We start from the raw sequence: 18,502 nt of genomic DNA on the forward strand, positions 1-18,502 counted from the left end.
GGCCATCACGAGGACAAGAGCAAGCACCAGGGTACGTGGGAAGCAAGAAACGACAGCAAGACACACACTCCTACCCACACAAGCAAACAAACTAAAATGAAAACCCGGTACCCGATGAGTCGCTTACTGCACAGAATCGAAGGTCCATTTCCCATTTTCTTCCCGTACAGAGAAAACCTTTGTGATTGACGTTCCTTTCCTCCCACCACAAGGGCATAGATATAGGGAAGTAATGTTCCTATTTTTTTTATTAGTTTATATATATTAAAAAAGCTCAGTATTGTTTTGCTTTCATGTTGCACTTTCAGGAGCATGAAGGACTATAATAAACTACTTTGTGTGTGTGTGTGTGTGTGTGTGTGTGTGTAAGGAAGCAGAAAAGGCAAAAATATTATATGAAACGAAGAGCAAAAAACTAACACATGAATAAATAAAAGTGAAGAATGTTTCCGATGACAAATGAATAGCCTAATAATCAAATGAATTCTCCTTTTCCCCTGCAGAGTTCAAACTACTGTACTAGGAAACCAGTCTGAGTTGAAGGTACGTTATCAATTATATCTCTTTCTTATGGTTTTCTTATCAACGGGACTTCAGCCTCCAGGTTTTATTAAAAAGTTCATTGGTTTCATACTCATTTCTTACGCACGTGACTGTCTCTGAGGGGAAGAAAGGATCCACAAGGTCAAAGAAAATGGGGTCATAGGAAGTAAGACGGAGACTATAATTTTAAAGAGTTATTTTGAGAGAGAGAGAGAGAGAGAGAGAGAGAGAGAGAGAGAGAGAGAGAGAGAGAGAGGCGGTGGGGAAGAGTGTGGCGGTTCCAGGATTTTTTTAGGGGAGGCTTAAGAGCTCGATCGTCCAAAGTGTAAGGGGGAGATGAAGGCTTAAGCTCCCCAACCCTAAGCCCCCCACTCCCCCACTTGGCACTGGCACGAGAGAGAGAGAGAGAGAGAGAGAGAGAGAGAGAGAGAGAGAGAGAGAGAGAGAGATTCAGGTGGTGACGTAACGTAACAGGATGAGTTTGTTATAATAGGGTGGGTGATGAGAGCAGCGTGGTTGTTATGTGCAGGATGTAAGAAAGTAACACAAAGACTTGAGCTTGGGAATGTGCCTTGTGTGTGTGTGTGTGTGTGTGTGTGTGTGTGTGTGTGTGTATTGAAGGACCTAATCATGAAAAAAACGTGAAGGTAAATTGCGTTCGGCGAGAAGCAGGTCACATATCCTCAGCTTATGGTGGTGGCGGTGGTGGTGCGGGTGGCGGCGGGCGTGGTGGGGGCAGAAACAGCACCACCAACACCACCAGCGACAGCAGCACCGAAGGAGGAGGGCACCACCACCCCAACATCCACCATGGTCACAGCACGCACCGGCCTGTGCTCGAGGATGGCCGCTATGGTGTCCCAGCCGTCCACTACCTCGCCGAAGGGACAAGCAAAGTGCCGGTTGGGGTTCTCGATCGTGCAAATATCGAAGCAGGACTCCCGATCTGGCCGCCCGCTGCCCGCACCCACCACCAACCCCTTCCGCTGAATCTTCTTGTATTGACCGTCCCACTCCAGACCATCCATGACCCGTTGCGCGCTTAGGTCACCAGTGGACGTCAGGTATGGACCCGCGTGGAGGCACTCGCCCTTCAGCCCTCTAGAGAAGACCTCCTCGAACTTGGCGCCGCGGTAGGAGGGTCCGTGGGTGCCCATGCAGAGCGCGAGGAAGTGGTGGGCGCGGCGGAGGTGACCCCACAGCCGGATGTAGATGCGGCCCAGGCGACGCTCCCCCGCCTCCACCTCCAGGAACACCTCCGGCTGGTCTTGTGGGACGACGCTCTGGATCACCGACAGCTGGAGGGACGGAAGAAAGGATGGGAGGAGGAAGATAGTGTGAAGTACGACGATGCGTTCTGGATTACTGACAACTGGAGGGACGGAAGAAAGGATGGGAGAAAATGGTTTAAGAGAGTGTTTAAAGTGTAATTTTTTTTTTTTATGCTTTTTTCTGCCTTTCCTATCCTTGTTTGTGTCTTGGCTTCCATATCTGTATTTACGTCTGTCTTTTTACCCTGGTTTCTCTCCCTTTCTTTCAATCGATCAATCAATCAGTTAATCTATCCATCTATCTGTCTATCTATCTATCTATCTATCTATCTATCTATCTATCTAACTAACTATCTCCCTCTCACCTTGATCATGAAGTGCGCCTCCTGTTCGAGCTCAGAGAGGGCGTGCATGTGCAGTTTGCCGCCCTCCCAGGCCAGGCGCGCCCGCCGCCCGTCCTCGCCGTACACGCAGCAGGTGAGCGGCCACAGGGACGCGTCGGACATGGGCAGCAGAGGGCCTTGAACCATGACCTCGCTGGGGATGTTGGCGCGCACTCCTCCCCCCGCTGCTGTTGCTGGTGCTGGTGGTTGGTGGCTGACCCTGCCGATGATTGGTGTACTGATAGTGAGCTTCTGTGGAATTCTAAAGGTGGTTTGATCTGCTTTCTTGTTTGTTTGTAATGTAACAGGTTTTATACGGAATAATACTCTTGTGATAACTGGTGTATAGCTTTCGTGGAATTCTAAAGATATATGATTTGTATTCCTGCTTGTTTGTAATGTCACAGGCCTTATAGAAAATTGCTTCAGCTTACTGTGGACATCGATAGTAATAAGAGTTCCTGACCTTTTATATTCTCTTCCTTCCCTCAAGCAGATTGGAGAGGACAGGCCATAGTAATTTTCCTGGTGCACAACAATTATTAGATAAGCTGACGTGTTATTACTCAATCAGTGGAGCAGCATTAAATGTTTGATCTAGCTAGCCTGGCAGTGGTGACGGTCAGAGTTAAAAAGAAAAAGCTGTGTCATAAAGGTACGCAAGGATGTAACGAGTCTAAAATCGGCCAGGTGTTATTTCAATCGGTTAAGACAAACTGCGGAGGAAGCCGTACTGAAAAGAAAGATGAAACTGGCCTTGAGTTGAAGCAAGAAAAGAAGTAACTTAAAAGGTGATAAATTTAGAAGCAGGCAAGGAAACAGAAAAGTTGGTTATCAAAAAGAAAGAAGAACCGGGGGAAGAAAAAGCGATTAAAGAAAACCATGAACCAAAAGATGATTAACAATGACCCTGAAATCTGAACCAAAATATCATTAATTAACAAGAACCATGAAAGGAAACTACGGAATAAGTATCTAACTATTGACAAAAGAAAGCAGCGTTATCCTTTACCTTGTTTCCTTTGTATTTTGAACCTTCGCATCCACGCCAACGCTCTTCTCTTGCTTCGCCGGGGTGTCCATCTTGCTGCCGGTGGATGCTGGGGCCGCTTTCTTCTCCTCGCTCGTGTTGGCGTCTTCACTTGTTTGGGCGGCGCGTCGATCCTTCTTGCGTCTGGACTTCGGCGTCTTGCTCTCGTCGGTGTCTGCGTCACTTGCGGTGGCCTTGGTGAAGAAGCCGAGGATGCTCTTCATGCGCTGGAGGCTGTTGAGGACGAAGCCGAGGTCTGCCGTCTGCTTGGTGCTGGACAACATCTCCTTCACGTTCTGAGTTGAGTCGTCCACTGCCACGCTGGACTCACACGCCTGGAGAGTTTGTTGGTTTGTTCATCTTTTATGGCAAATGGGGCAAGCCAAAACGACAATGAAAATAAGTAAAAGGCTAAACTCGAAATGGCGGCTACATGCTGTTCCTGTTAAGATACACGGAGGGCGTAGAAAGAAAGAATGACTGAATTAGTTCCAATGATACTTAATTCGAGTTTCTCCTCTTTAAATTAATCATGGGTATCCAGGTCAACCCAAGGCAAGAAAGGTGATGATAGTGATTTTAGATACACACACACACACACACACACACACACACACACACACACACACACACACACACACACACATAAATACTAATAGAATTCAATCTCTATTACGACTTTATCTTCCTAAGTGAACAGAGTGGACATTCTAATAGTTTTCAGCGTATTTCCCGGCAAAAAGTACAGGTTAATGATCTAAACTAACCTACTCTAACCCAACCCAATCTAACCTTAACCAACCCAACCTGAACCGGCGCTGAACCCAGGAATACGCAACCCGCCCGTCGCCCACCTGTAGGAGCTGCGCCGAGCACGTGGTGACGGAGTCCATGATCTTCCTCTTCTCCTCCAGCACGTTGTCCAGGATGGTCTGTCCGTGTTCCTTCAGCTCCTCCCGCTTCTCCTTCAGCACCACCTTCGTCCGCACCACGTCGTGTCCGTCCGTGACTCGGCAGGAGGCACATAGCGGCGCCTGGCAGTCCCGGCACCAGTACAACAGCAGCTCCTTGTGGCTCGCGCACCTCCCCATCTGTGGCGAGGGGAGGACCGAGGCGTCAGGAGCAGCACACCACAGGCAGGAACTTATATGTGACACTAAATTACATTTCACGTACGCATCGTTCCATTTAGTAATCATATCAGGAAAAATAACACTAAAAATTTGAGCTGAGATACAAAAATGGAACGAGGCGTGAGGAGGCAGCACACCACAGGAGGCAAGAACTTCACCCTTATGTGCCACTTGAGTACATTTTACCAAGACGTACGCACCGTTCAAAATAGTACTCATGACAAGGAAAACAACACAGCTGAGATATAAAAGTTAGCTCTTGTCAAAACAGACCCACAAACATTTATTATTTTGAGAATAGTTTAGTTTCTATATCTCAGCTCAAATCCTGAGTACTTGTCTTTTTCCTGGTGTGAGTACTAATTAGAAGCATGCGTACCTATTGGCGAACATACCTCATCCTTAGCAAAGCCATCTAACGCCAATCGGCAGCTTCGAGCCTAGGTTTTTAAGGCAAGCCAGCCTCTCAGGCGCCACATAATAACATTGATCTCTACGTAATGTTAGGCGTGAATCAGCCCCACCCTCCGCTGATAGCCCAGAGTGACTTATCTTTCTTTGGTATGACTAACTGCAGCGTTTGCAACTACGGTAAACACGCTTAGAACACTTAATAGCTAGTAACACTCAGTCAGCAAGTCATCATAAGCGTCGACAACCACTGACCAGCGTTGGCGAGACAGTTGTGTGTTCGCTATCCTTTAAAGACACTAAATAGAGCAGTGGTTCTTAAAATGCTTTCTACCACGCCCCCTTCAGGAATGGCCCCTTCCCTCCACGTTCGCCTTGCATCTATAGATGAAATAAATGTCTAAGTAGACTATAGAAAACTAAAGTTAGTAAAGGCGATACTTTTGCCCTTTTTTTCGCAAACTCAGTACAAGCCCACGCTCTTGTTAAGAGACCAACAAATATAATTAGAGAAACTACTACTTTTTTCCCAGGGCTCACGCCCCCCACGTTAAGAACCACTGAACTAGACTACAGGATCTGCCATGCTGAGATAGGGACAAGACCCACCAGGACAGGCCAGCCCTCACTCCTTGTTCTGGAGAAGGAGAACTGAAACCAGGGAAATAACGGTTGAGGTGAATGAACAGAAAGGTAAGGGCATTCAAACGAGCTGATATAAAGTTGGCAGATATAACAAACTGAATATAAGAAAAAATAGAAAAAAATAAGTTGCTGTTTTTACAAACTACGAAAAAATTGGTAAAAAAAAGTGAGTCGAGAGTAAGTGGGAGATACGATTAAAAGTTTTGAAATAAGTTACGAAAAAAAAGGTAAATATACACAAACTTAATATAGGTGAGAGTAGAATAGGCTGTGAAAAGTTGATAGGCATAATGTAGTTGGAAATAGGTGGTGGAGGTTGGAGGGTAAGTCTTCAAATAAACAAGGACTAAGTTGGTAAACAAAATAACAACATTCCGCTGAAATAAATCAAGGTACCTAACTTACATTACCAAACTTAAAAGGAACCGACACTGCTTCTAAACAAATTATTACTTGAAATCCTGAACATGAGATTATTTACTTACACACTCAAATTCTAACACGTCTACAAAGATCTACGCCTCTCCTTCCTTTCCCCGACTGTACTGGAAAGCCTGAGTATGAGATGGTTTACTTACACACTCAAATTCTAAAACGTCTACAAAGATCTACGCCTCTCCTTTCTTTCCCCGACTATCGCTCAGACTACACAACGGCAATTCATTATAAGACAACTAGAACGAAAAGAAAAGTGCTTCAAAATGATAAAATTTACTAGAAATCCTGAATACGAAATTGTTTACTCATTCCCTCAGATTCTAAAAAATATATACAAAGATCTACGCCTCTCCTTCTTTCTTTCCCCGACTATCGCTCAGACTACACAACGGCAATTCATTATAAGACAACTAGAACGAAAAGGAAAGTGCTTCAAAATGATAAAAATTACTAGAATACCTGAATACGAAATTGTTTCCTCATTCCCTCAGATTCTAAAACATATATACAAAATTCTACTCTTCCCATCCCCTCTCTTTTTTCCTTCTCTTCCCTTCCCTTCCGTCTCTCCTTCCTTTTCCTTGACTCCCTCCCAAACTACACAACAAAAATCCATAATAACACGATTAAAACGAAAAATATCGAAGAGTAAACAGGTTCTGGAGGCATTACTGTAACCTACCTGGTCCTCTCTGTAGGCATTGGCTTGCTTCAGGACTTCGCTGTGGATCGGAAGCTCTTCGACGGGAGGCTTGAGGTGACGCTTACGGCAGGTCGGGCAGGGGAAGTGACCTTTGCCCTTGACGCTGATGAGGCAGGGGCGGCAGAACGTGTGGCCGCAGCGGGGAAGAAGGATTGGCTGCTGCTCCTCCTCGTCGTACAGTTCCGAGCACATTGGACACAAGAGTTCCTCCGTTTCATCTTGCTTTGCGTCCTCTGCGTTCTGTTCGGCGTCGCCCTCCTTCGCTGTCTTCGTTTTCTTCTCCGTCTCGGCTTCCTTCTTCTGACCCGGTCTTAGGGGGGACTCGGGTGCTTTCTCCGGTTCCTTTTTCCTCTTCCATATAGGTTGTGGTTTTGGAGTAGGTTCTTGTTTGATGTCTGTTGGTTCTTGTTTCTTCTCCCCTTCGATTTTCCGCTTCCATGGAGGTTGTGGCTTCATGGCGGGCTCTTGTTTGATCTCTGTTGGTTCGGGTTTCTTCTCCCCTTCCGTTTTCCTCTTCCAAATCGGTTCCACTTTTTTCGTCAATCCGTTTTTCAGTTCCGGTTCCGGCGTTTTGACTGGTTCGAATTTTCTCTTCCATAGCGGGTCCAGTTTCTTACTCGGTTCTATTTTCGGCGGATCAGGTCTTTTACCGATTTCCACTTTTTTCTCCGGTTCCTGCTTAGTTGCTGGTTCTGGGACTTTCGTTAACTCATCTTTCTTCTTCCACATTACATTATTCTTCCTGTCCGGTTCTGGTTTTGTCTCTATCCTTCCTGGTTCCTGCTTTTTCTTCCACAGCGGCTCTGGTCTCCTCCTTTCCATCGTCTGTTCCTTCGGCTGCTGTTCCTGTTTCTCCACCTTTAGATTCGTCATCGGTTCTTTTGGCGGTTCTTGCTGTCCTTTTGTCTCCCGTATTCTCTTCCACAGCGGTTCTATTTTCCTCTCGGCTTCCTCAGGCTTCTTCTCCGGCTCCTGCTTCCTCTTCCACTGTGGGAGGTTGAGGCCGTCAGTCTTCGGGGATCCTGCACACTCCGGCGGCATTCTGGTGTTGTTGATGCTCACTCCGGAGCCCCATTTGTCCTTCAACTCGCTGTCTATAAGAGAAAGAGCATGAATCCAGTTGGCAGTAATATAGTAGTAGAAGGAGAAGGAGGAGGACGAGAAGTAAGAGGAGTATATGGTGGTAGTAGTAGTCTAGCAGCAGCACCATAGTAGTAGTAGTAGTAGTAGTAGTAGTAGTAGTAGTAGTAGTCTTTTGTATAATGTAATGAGTAAATACGTACGTTGTCATATGTATCCTTCCGGGTTGTACAACTTTCCTGAATGGTCTCGAGTTCTGTTATTCCTTACTTTCCCGCCCTTCGAGCCGCCCATCTACGGTCTAAGGTCTTGGCATCTGTGTGGGTGGTTACTTTTAGCTGGTCTGCGGCGGCGGTGGTGGCGGCGGCCTTGCTCATAAATCTGTCCGAGGTGACGCATGCACATACGCACACACGAGAGGAACGCTACAGACTTTAATGGAAATTGCTCATGCTTCACTACTGTGTGTAAACGATGGAGCGTAATCGCCAAGTTGATTGAATTATGCGTAGATAAGGTAATAAAAGGGAAATGATTGATTGATATGAACACACTATTAAGAGCAAGTATACAGACAGTTCTATAATATAACAACATACTATTATAAGATCAAGATGAATGATTGCTCTCCAGGTTTTGGCACACGTAAGAGAACTAAACTGGACTCACATCATCACATCTAGAGAGTGAGGTGAGTTTGACGTTTCATTAATATCTGACATGATGAATAACGTGTAAAAACATCTAATTCCAAACATCACGGATTTTTCTTCTTTCCTTTTCCTCTGTATTAATGAGGGAAAGAAACTTGGCATCACGCACCACCAAAGACTCGTTTCGGAGTTATAACGTATACTAATAATAAATAACGTGGATGCGATGATTTTAAACACCACGAATTTCTCCTGTAATAACGAAGCAACGAAACCTGACATTTTCCTCTTTATCTTGACAGCTTTTTCCCATGTTCATAAGTCATCGGTGTAGAGTTGTGGCTTTCGGTTTAAGTACAAATACCGAGACTGAGGTGCGAGCTTTTTTTTTTACAAGTGATGACTGACTGGGAGGCGTGTGAGTGAATGTCGTAATGTGACTTTAGCTTCTCATTTCTCTAAAACATTTATTTCCTTATAACTTTTACTGGAGCATGTATTTAATTTGATCTCTTTTTCTTACTATTTTTTCATATGCAATGGCGGACTGAGTAACGTGTGAGAGGTTTAACGTGTTTTTTTACGTCTTCACTTCATTATTACACTTATTACTTATTGTTACGTGTATCTACAATTTAATAAGGGAGTGTCTATCTAACGCTTACGTGTGATGGCTGACTGAGAGGCAAGCGTGATGTGATGATTATCCGGCCGCCTCTCCTTTCCTTCATCGCCACTCCTCTTCACTCTATATTTGTCCCTTGGCTGGCTGACCGAACCTTCGCCAAGCCTAGCATCTTTTTTTCCTTCTCTCCTGTCATCCGTGTGTCAGGTGGCGCTTCATTACGGCTTGGCGGCAGGTGGCAATGACCAGGTGCAGGTGGTGGTGGACCCGCGGCTGCTCCCTGACGGCGCGGCGCGGGAGTACACAGTTACACACACATACATAGTCGTGGAGGGACGCGTGGCTAAGTATAGGGGTGAGGTAAGGCTTTGTATAATGCGTAATGTGTCAGTCCGCCGGTATTCCTCGCTGTTGCTGTTGCCTGTTTCTCCGGGGCGAGGCTTTAGTGAGGCATGATGTCACCTTTGTTGCGTGGCGTGTGGTGGTTCACTGGGCTAAAGCTAACGCCGCAGTTCAACATAGGATCTTTGTAGCCACCCGAACCAAGCTATTCAGTCCTTTACAATCCATAGGGCCGCTTTCACAGTCACTTTGTTTGTTTTGATCGTTACCAATGGCGGCGATCGACGCTATAGTTTTCCACGTGAAACTGGCCTATGGGGTAGTGTCGGATGCAGAGGAAACGAGAGGTGTTGAGAGTGTGGGGCAAGGTGCGGGGCTAGCTAGGCTAATCCCGCAGCCGCCACTACCCCATCGGCCAGGTTTACGTGGAAATACTATAGAGCGATAACAGCCATTGGTAACGATGAAAACAAGCAAAATGACTGTGAAAGCTGCCCATAGTGGTTAGGTTTTCGGACTAACACTAGAGATTTCCTGAATAGTTTACTTAGATTTCTTAACTTGTACGGAAAAACGCAACCCTGTACAAGGAATTTTCGAAGTCTTTGGTATTGATTTGGGAGTCTACTAAACCGGCATATCGAACCGTGAAGCTGTCCCTATGTTAGAGTTCAAGTCATGGAAGTGAAAAGCCAGGGCGAGACGGTTGTTTGAAGTTCCGTGACGTCAGGGAGGGCATCTGGTCGTAAAATCTATACGGAGAGCTATAACATCACCTGCAGTAACTAAACTCCTCCGTAAGCCCAGGAAAAGCCTGTAACTGACAACGAAAAGGATCAAATATAAAACCGGAGGCAGAGAAACTGTTGAATCCCCCCTAGTATTCAGCCTTCTCTCTAAACTCCATGAACACTTTTCCATCGGCTCTCACTCCATGATCTTTGTATCTTAACCTATAACGGACAACGAAAAGGATCAAATATAAAACCGGAGGCAGAGAAACTGTTGAACCTCCCCTTGTATTCAGCCTTCTCTCTGAACTCCATGAACACTTTTACATCGGCTCTCAGTCCCCGATCTTTGTATCTAAACCTATAACGGACAACGAAAAGGATCAAATATAAAACCGGAGGCAGAGAAACTGTTGAATCCCCCCTTGTATTCAGCCTTCTCTCTGAACTCCATGAACACTTTTACATCGGCTTTCAATCCCCGATCTTTGTATCTAAACCTATAACGGGTAACGAAAAGGATCACACACAAAAAAGGGGGCAGGGAAACTATCAAATCACCTGAGTCTCGTGAATGCCTATAGCTCCATTCTCAACCCTCGACCTTCGTAAACATAAGCCTATAATGGACAACGGAAAGGATCAAACACTATTCAGCCAGGTGGGAAAGCTATCGAATCGCCTGCATTGATTAACTAAGACATTCACGTTCTTTCTCCCTTGGCTTCTTCAGAGCGCTATAACTCGCTTCTAGTAAGGCAGGCAGGTAAGCTATCGGATCACCTGCATTGATAACTAAGACATTCACGTTCTTTCTCCCTTGGCTTCTTCAGAGCACCTTAACTCGCTTCTAGTCAGGCAGGCAGGGAAGCTATCGGATCGCCTGCAATGTTTATCGAGGCTGCTGGAAGGCCGCGTGCGCCCAGGTGATGGTTGGAGAGAGGCTGGTGCGATGCGAGTGTTGGTTGGGCGCCGGGAATTTAAGTCACCGATCGTCGTTTATGATAAGAAGAGAGAGTTTGGGGTATTATTTTTTTATGTCGTTATTGTTATTATTGTTAGTAGTATGGCCAATATCATCACCATTTTTATTATTATTATTATTATTATTATTATTATTATTATTATTATTATTATTATTATTATTATTATATCATCATCATCACCATCATTATTGTTATTGCTCTTCACACCGTCACTACTATCACCACCATTACTATAGTTTCTCTTTTGTTATTATCACAATGATTACGCACACTTTAGTTCTTTATTATTCAAACATAAGGAAGCATAATTACGCAACATTATTAACGCCACAATGTTACGCAATACAATAAGCGCCTTTCGTAAATATGCAGCAGTTATCAGTTATCGTGTCAATCGTTAAGCTTTCACGCCCGTATACTCAGCTTAGTTAATGCGCCGCGGTATTACTCAGAACCGTAGAAAAAAAACAGTGGCTAACTCAATCACAAGCGCCATGTTGTTACCAAAAGAGACACGCGAAATTCAAATTGATGCAGATTACAATAATGTTTTTTTTTGCACTCTAGGTATCGTCAGGATCTCGAAGAAGTGCCTACAGCCCCAAAACACAATTGTATCAGCATTAATTGAATTTTTCGTGGCTCTTTTCCCAACAACATGGCGCGTGTGATGAGGCTGGCCAGACTCTCCTATTCTATGGCTCTGGTATTGCTCAGCCCGGCAGGCACTTCAGAGCCACACCACGTCGGCTCGGGCACTCACGCTCCCAGCCACTCACTTGTCTTCGGCGACGGCGGCTGGGGCTGTGGCTGTAGCTGTGGCTGTGGCCGTAACTGTGGTTGTAGCTGTGGCTGTGGTCGTAACTGTGGCTGTGGCTGTGGCCGTAACTGTGGCTGTGGCTGTGGCTGTGGTCGTAACTGTAGCTGTGGCTGTGGCTGTGACTGTGGCTGCGACAACGGCCGCAAGTTACCTGGGTCGGAGCGGCGCCACAGCGGGGAGCCGACTTTTGCCGCTTAGAGACAAAAAATAAGGTGCTTTATATAAAAGATGGTACATAGAAGAGAGAGAGAGAGAGAGAGAGAGAGAGAGAGAGAGAGAGAGAGAGAGATTTATATCGCAAGAGGGCTAGAGAGAGTGATGGGGTGGAACAGATAACCGTGACAGACAAACAGACAGACAAACAACTCGACGGAATTCTTGGAAGCAGGAGAAGAAGGAAAAGAAAATAGGATATGATTATGAAAGGGTGTGACGATCCATGTAATATCATGTTAGGAGACCACTTGCAACGGATACTGAGTTGTGAATTTGAGTATTTTACTTAACGTTTTTTTTTCTGTATCTTTCTTTTGCTGTTTTTTTTTCTTTTTCCCTTTGAACTCCTTCCTTTGCTGTTAAAAAAAAAAAATTACGATTAAAAAAAAAAAACTCTTCTTCCTGTCTATGAATCCACTGACATAGACTTTAATTAATAAGATGTGAGATTATGTTTTTAAGGATGGGCAGAATTCACCTTCCTATGATAGTTGATAAAGAAAATAAATATACAAATACGCCATCTCGCACTATATGACAACACAACATGATAACACTGAAAAAAATGTCTCCATGACCGTTTAAAATTATAAGTGTGTGATTATGGATTTATGGGGTATAATTCATCTTTTTTCCCCTCCTGTCAATACTTTGTGTAGTTTTTCCTCCTTTTTACGTCCCTCCAGACTTTACGTTTATCATTTATCACATTTAATGCATCATTTATTTCTGACTCCTCTATTTTACGTGTGATGGATGACTAAGGAACGTGTGAACGACTTAACCTGTCCGCTGCGATTGGCACGGATTTGGCTTTCACTGGTAGCCTGGAAACATACACTCCCAGGTCTTTCTCTGCCTCTGTGGTGGATAGTGGAGTGTTTCCCATGTGGTACTGGTGTGCTGGATATCCCCTCCCAAGGTACAGGACTTTACATTTTCTTCATTAAATTGTAGCAGCCACTTTTGATCCATTCCTGTAGCTTGGTGATGTCTTCTGGTAGGAAATTCACAGTCAAGGGGTTAGTGCGTCCTCACCTCTTCTTTCACTTTTTTTTTTACTTTATTGGAACATCTATTAAACTCTTCTATTCCTCTAACTACTTTTTTGCATGCGATGGCTGACTGAGAGGCGTGTGGATGGCTTAGCGTGTTTTGTATTTTACCTCTTTATGTCTTTACTGCTACATGTATTTCTTTTCTATTACTTTTATCAGAGCATCTATTTAATTCTTTTTTCTTTTTTTATTTTACGTGCTTTGGCTAACAGAGACGCGTGTGGCTATATGCGGCCTCCCCTCTTCATTTCTCTATTACATGTATTATTTATTATTACTTATATAATCATCTTTTTTTTTGTTTGTTTGTTTACTTTTAAGGGAGAGTTCATCTACTTCCTACACACAATGGCTGACTCAGAGATGTGTGAAAGGCTCAACGTGTATTTACCTCTTCATTAATTATATACTACTTTTATTTTTTATTACTACACTAAATTATTATCTGTTATTCAAGGGAGCGATTATCTAACTCTTTTGTGTGAAGACTAACTAAGAGACGCGCAAAGGGCTGAGTGTTTCTTTTTTTCTTCTCATATCTTTACTTCCTTTATTGTTTTTATTACATTTATTGTCTATTATTTACTTTTCAGGAAGCGTTTCTCTAACCCTTTCGTGTGAAGGCTGACTAAGAGAGGCGCAAAGGGTTGAGTGTTTTTTTTTTTCTTCTCATATCTTTACTTCCTTTATTGTTTTTATTACATTTGTTATCTATTATTTACTTTTCAGGGAGCGTTTATCTAACTCTCACATGCGAAGACTGACTGAGAGACGTGTTTAGTGTATTTTATTACCTCTTCATATTCTTGTTACATACATTATTTATTATTATATTTATTTTTTATCAGCTACTTCAGCCGGCGTCTATCTAACTCTTACGTGTGATGGATGACTGAAAGACTTGCGAATGGATTGATGTTTTTTTTTTTACTTCTTCATATCTTTATTACAAGTATCATTTATTATCACGTTTATTGTTTATCATTTACTTCAGCGAGCGTCTATCTAACTCTGACTGAAAGACCTGCGAGCAAATTTTTTTTTTTTACTCCGTCATATCTTAATTACAAGTATCATTAAATTATTACGTTCATTGTTAATCATTTACTTCAGCGAGCGTCTGTATAACTCTTACGTGAGAAGATTGATTAAGAGCGATGTGCAAGCGGCTTAATTAACACGTCTTCAACTCCTCATTTCTTTGTGCTACATATAGTACTTGTTATTATTACGTTTATTATCTATCATTTACACTTAAGGGAAAGAAAGGCTATCTAACTCTTAGGTGTGATGGCTGAGAACCGTGTGAATGGCTTAGTGGCGTGTCCTTACTTCTTCATTCATATCTATATTATTCTACATGGCGTATTTATCTAACTCTTACGTATATAGTGACTGACTGAGAGGCGCTTCTTACCTCTTCAGTTATCAGAAGCCTCGTGGCACAACACCTCCCTCGCCAAGTAGTTCATCTTCTTAGTTTTATTTAAAGCAGCGGAAGTTATATTGACATGCTTGAATGAGGGAAGGAGCCATTAGACATGTTCTCTTTCTTTTCTTTTGCCGACGGTGATCATGAACTTGCGAGAAACTGAATTATATACCTCTTTTATTAAGTATTGTTTGGTTTGATTTTTTTATGCTTAGAAACTCACCTACTCTCTCGCTCTTTCTACCTATCTATCTCTCTCTCTCTCCATCTATCTATCTATCTATCTATCTATCTATCTATCCGTCTATCTGTCTCTGTCTACTTATCTATCTATTTATCTATCTTTTTATCTTATTCCTCGTGCTTTACCGACTATATTTCGATTTATTTATTTTTCTCCTTTTTTTGCGCACATTGGAATCCGACGAATATATGTTTACTTCAGCGGTAGGAGAGGGAGGAAATGAGAGAGGGAGAGGGGGAGGGAAACGATCGAGGGAGAGGGAGAGGGGGAGGGAAACGATGGAGGGAGAGAGGGAGAGGGTTAGGGACACGATCGAGAGAGAGGGAGAGGGGAGGAAGATTGATTGAGAGAGATCGAGAGAGAGAGAGAGAGAGAGAGAGAGAGAGAGAGAGAGAGAGAGAGAGAGAGAGAGAGAGAGAGAGAGAGAGAGAGAGAGAGAGAGAGACTGTGGTGGGGCGGGTTGTCGATGGGTGGGTGGATGGGTGGGTGGGTGGGTGGAGGATGAAAGCCTTACGTAAACATTCCTTGATAAATATAGTGGAGCGAGAGGGACGAAATATTTCCCTCCGCCTGCACCACCACCTTGGCTATCGTACACGCGGCGGCGAGGGAAGGATTGGACAACACGAGGGAAGAGATAGTGGCGCACGTTAAAGTAATGAGTTTCTTCACCTTGTACCTACGTTTTTACATGCAGGGAAGGAAAGACTGAAAAAGGAGGATATGCTGTTATTACTACATATGCTGCTACTACTACTACTACTACTATTACTACTGCTACTATTACTACAAATATTACTACTACTACTACTACTACTACTACTACTACTACTACTACTACTACTACTACTACTACTACTACTACTACTACTACTACTACTACTACTACTACTACTACTACTACTACTACTACTACTACTACACCTACTACTACTACTACTACTACCACTACTACTACTAAAGCATCCCAAAGAACAATATCATTATTATCACCAACAAATAATTACAACCAAAAAAGTCCAGTGTTCTTCAGACAACAACAACAACAACAACAAAAAAAAAGAAACAAAGAAAATCACCCACAGAAAACAAAAGGAATCTGACATAAATTGTGACGTAAAATGTTTAACTTATTACACAAAAGAATGCATTGCTGTATCGAAGAACAATAAGATCAAATGCAGATAAGAACAAAAGGAAAAAAAAAACACGATGATAATAAGAATGATGATAATAATAACGAGCAGACATACGTTCATGAGCAAAAAAAAAAAAAAAAAAAATATTAAAAGAAAAAAAATATGAAAAAAAACTAGATAAAGTACAAAGTAAACCAATCAACATAAACAAACACGAAAATACGCTTTATTATATTTTTACGACTCAGTTTACCTCATATTTTGATAACAAGAATATTTTAACAAGAAAAAAATCCATAACAAAACTAAATGATGTAAAAAGAAAACCGATGAACATAAACACAACAAAACGATTTATTATATTTTTACGATTCTGCTAACCTCACATTTTCCTCCTCTACCCTTTCCTTCCACTCGCTCCCCTTTCCACAGTTCACGGCGGCCACACGGACTCAGCCCAATCATATCTACCCGCTTCATCGCTTCCCAGGCTGTGTAGGGAGTCGCCGCGCGGGGCTCCACCTGGCTCGCTGACTCACATCTTTTATTAGCGCTTCTGAAGGTATTGACGTAGTAACATTATTGCATCCGAGACCCGCCTGAGACGTCACCATACTGTTGCTTTTGTCTTGGCAGAGGAGAGAGATTAGGAAGGAAGGAAGGACAAAGGGATGAAAGGAAGGAAGGAAGGAAATGAAGAAAGAAAGGAGAGATGGAGGGAAGAAAGGAAGGAAGGGCGGAAGGAAAGTAACCATAGGAGGGATGTAAAAAAGGAAGACAGGAAGGAAGAAAGGAAAGAGGGAAGGAAAAGAAAGTTAAGAGGGATTAAATTAAAAAAAGGAGAAAAATAAAACTGACAGGAGGGATGAGAGGAAGGAAGAAAGGAAAGAGGGAAATAAATGACAAGAGAAATGAAAGGAAGAAAGGAAGGGGAAAGAGGAAAGGGTGGACGGAGAGAAAGGAGGGGTGAAAGGAAGGAAGAAAGGAACGATAGAGAGAAGGAAGAGAGCATAGAGCGAACGGAGAGATGGAGGGGAAGGAAGAAAAGGACACACACACACACTCACACACACACACACACACACACAGGAAGAGATAGATAGAGAGATATAGAGAAAAGAATAGTAAATCCCCCCCCTTCCCCCTCTCTCTCTCCCTGGTCATCTTTCCCGAGGAGCGACGTCACTGCCAACTCATTTTTTCCCTCCAAGAGCCAGATTCAAGGTGCCTTTTCTTCTCTCTCTCTCTCTCTCTCTCTCTCTCTCTCTCTCTCTCTCTCTCTCTCTCTCTCTCTCTCTCTCTCTCATCCCTTCCAGATCTTTCCCTTCCCTCCCTTTTTAACCCTTTTTACGAATCACAGTTTTTCCCTTTCCTTTCACACCCTCAAGACTTCTATTGTTTACTCACCACATATACTTTTCTCTCCCGTAAGTTTCATTCTCTTACTTACGCAGCATAGTTTCTCCTCTCCCTTCAAACCCTTTTAAAACATCCTTCTTTTGTTTACCCACCACATATACACTTCTTTCCCATTGCTCTCATTCTCATACTTGGGTTAAACGGTCTTCTTCCTTACCTTCAAACCCTTTTAAAAACAAACTCGCATCATTTATTCCTTACCCGCTACATTTGCTTACTTTCCCGTTAGTTTCGTTGTCTTACTCAGCTCATTATCATATTCATAGTTAGGTATACAGGGTGGTGGTGATTCTAATGGATGAATAAGTCCCCCATTATGTCTAGCTAATCGTTTTCTATGGGCGCTTTCGTTTGTGAGTTGCTCGAGCACAAGACAACCTGACGTTTCAATTCATTCTAATGTGAGTTAACGCTAAAGATTAAAGCCAAGTACCTACACTGCCTACACGGAGTTACGTATGCGGGGGAATTGAACTTCATCTCTTGTGTAAATCTATGTAAATCAGTTCAATGCAGTTTTCTTGTGTTTAATTTACGACAACGCCAATATCAGTCAACGCTAAAGATCGAAGTTAAGTACCTACACGGTGTAATGTATAAAGAGGAGTTCAGTCCCAGCACGTTGTTTATGTCACTACGGTATTGCCAGGGAGCTCTTTTATGTGTTTGTTTAAGTTTACGACAATTTCAATTTAAGTTAATACTGAAGATAAAAGCTGAATAAGTACACGGAGTTACGTATGGAAGGGAATTCAATCTTAGCATATTACAAACGTCACATCGGTGCTACCAGGGAAGCTCTATTTATGTGTTTATTAAGTTTACGACAATTTCAATTTAAGTTAATACTGAAGATAAAAGCTGAATAAGTACACGGAGTTATGTATGGAAGCGAATTCAATCCCAGCACGTCATCTGCGTCACTTCGATGCTACAAGGGGAGTTTTATTTGCGTGTTTGCTTAAGTTTACGACAATTTCAATACAAGTTAATGCTAAAGATAAAAGCTGAATAAGTACACGGAGTTAGACAATTTCAATTTAAGTTAATGCTAAAGTTAAAAGCTGAATAAGTACACGGGGTTATGTATGGAAGGGAATTCAATCTCAGCACGTCATCTGCGTCACTTCGGTGCTACCAGGGGAGTTCTATTTAAGTGTTTGTTTAAGTTTACGATAATTTCATTACAGTTGAATAACC

The 18,502-nt window shown here is 43.0% G+C and overlaps 1 protein-coding gene across 5 annotated transcripts in view; it reads right to left on the minus strand.

Moving 5' to 3' along the window:
- Positions 1-230: 230 nt before the first annotated feature.
- Positions 231-18,502, minus strand: part of LOC126998395 (titin-like) — a 43,820-nt gene continuing 25,548 nt past the window's right edge. For 2 of the 5 annotated variants that reach the window (XM_050860026.1, XM_050860027.1), the window contains exons 2-7: positions 6,537-7,651; positions 5,381-5,422; positions 4,082-4,318; positions 3,210-3,562; positions 2,180-2,417; positions 231-1,841 (exon numbers count right to left, since the gene is read on the minus strand). In XM_050860026.1, coding sequence (XP_050715983.1) covers positions 1,227-1,841; positions 2,180-2,417; positions 3,210-3,562; positions 4,082-4,318; positions 5,381-5,422; positions 6,537-7,651 — 2,600 coding nt within the window. In that variant the 3' untranslated portion in view covers positions 231-1,226. Of the gene's footprint in view, positions 1,842-2,179; positions 2,418-3,209; positions 3,563-4,081; positions 4,319-5,380; positions 5,423-6,536; positions 7,652-11,753; positions 11,988-18,502 lie in introns of all 5 variants that reach the window. The other 3 variants (XM_050860025.1, XM_050860023.1, XM_050860024.1) reach the window with 3 other exon arrangements.

This window comes from Eriocheir sinensis, chromosome 14 (assembly GCF_024679095.1).
Source record: "Eriocheir sinensis breed Jianghai 21 chromosome 14, ASM2467909v1, whole genome shotgun sequence".
Lineage (NCBI taxonomy): Eukaryota > Metazoa > Arthropoda > Malacostraca > Decapoda > Varunidae > Eriocheir > Eriocheir sinensis.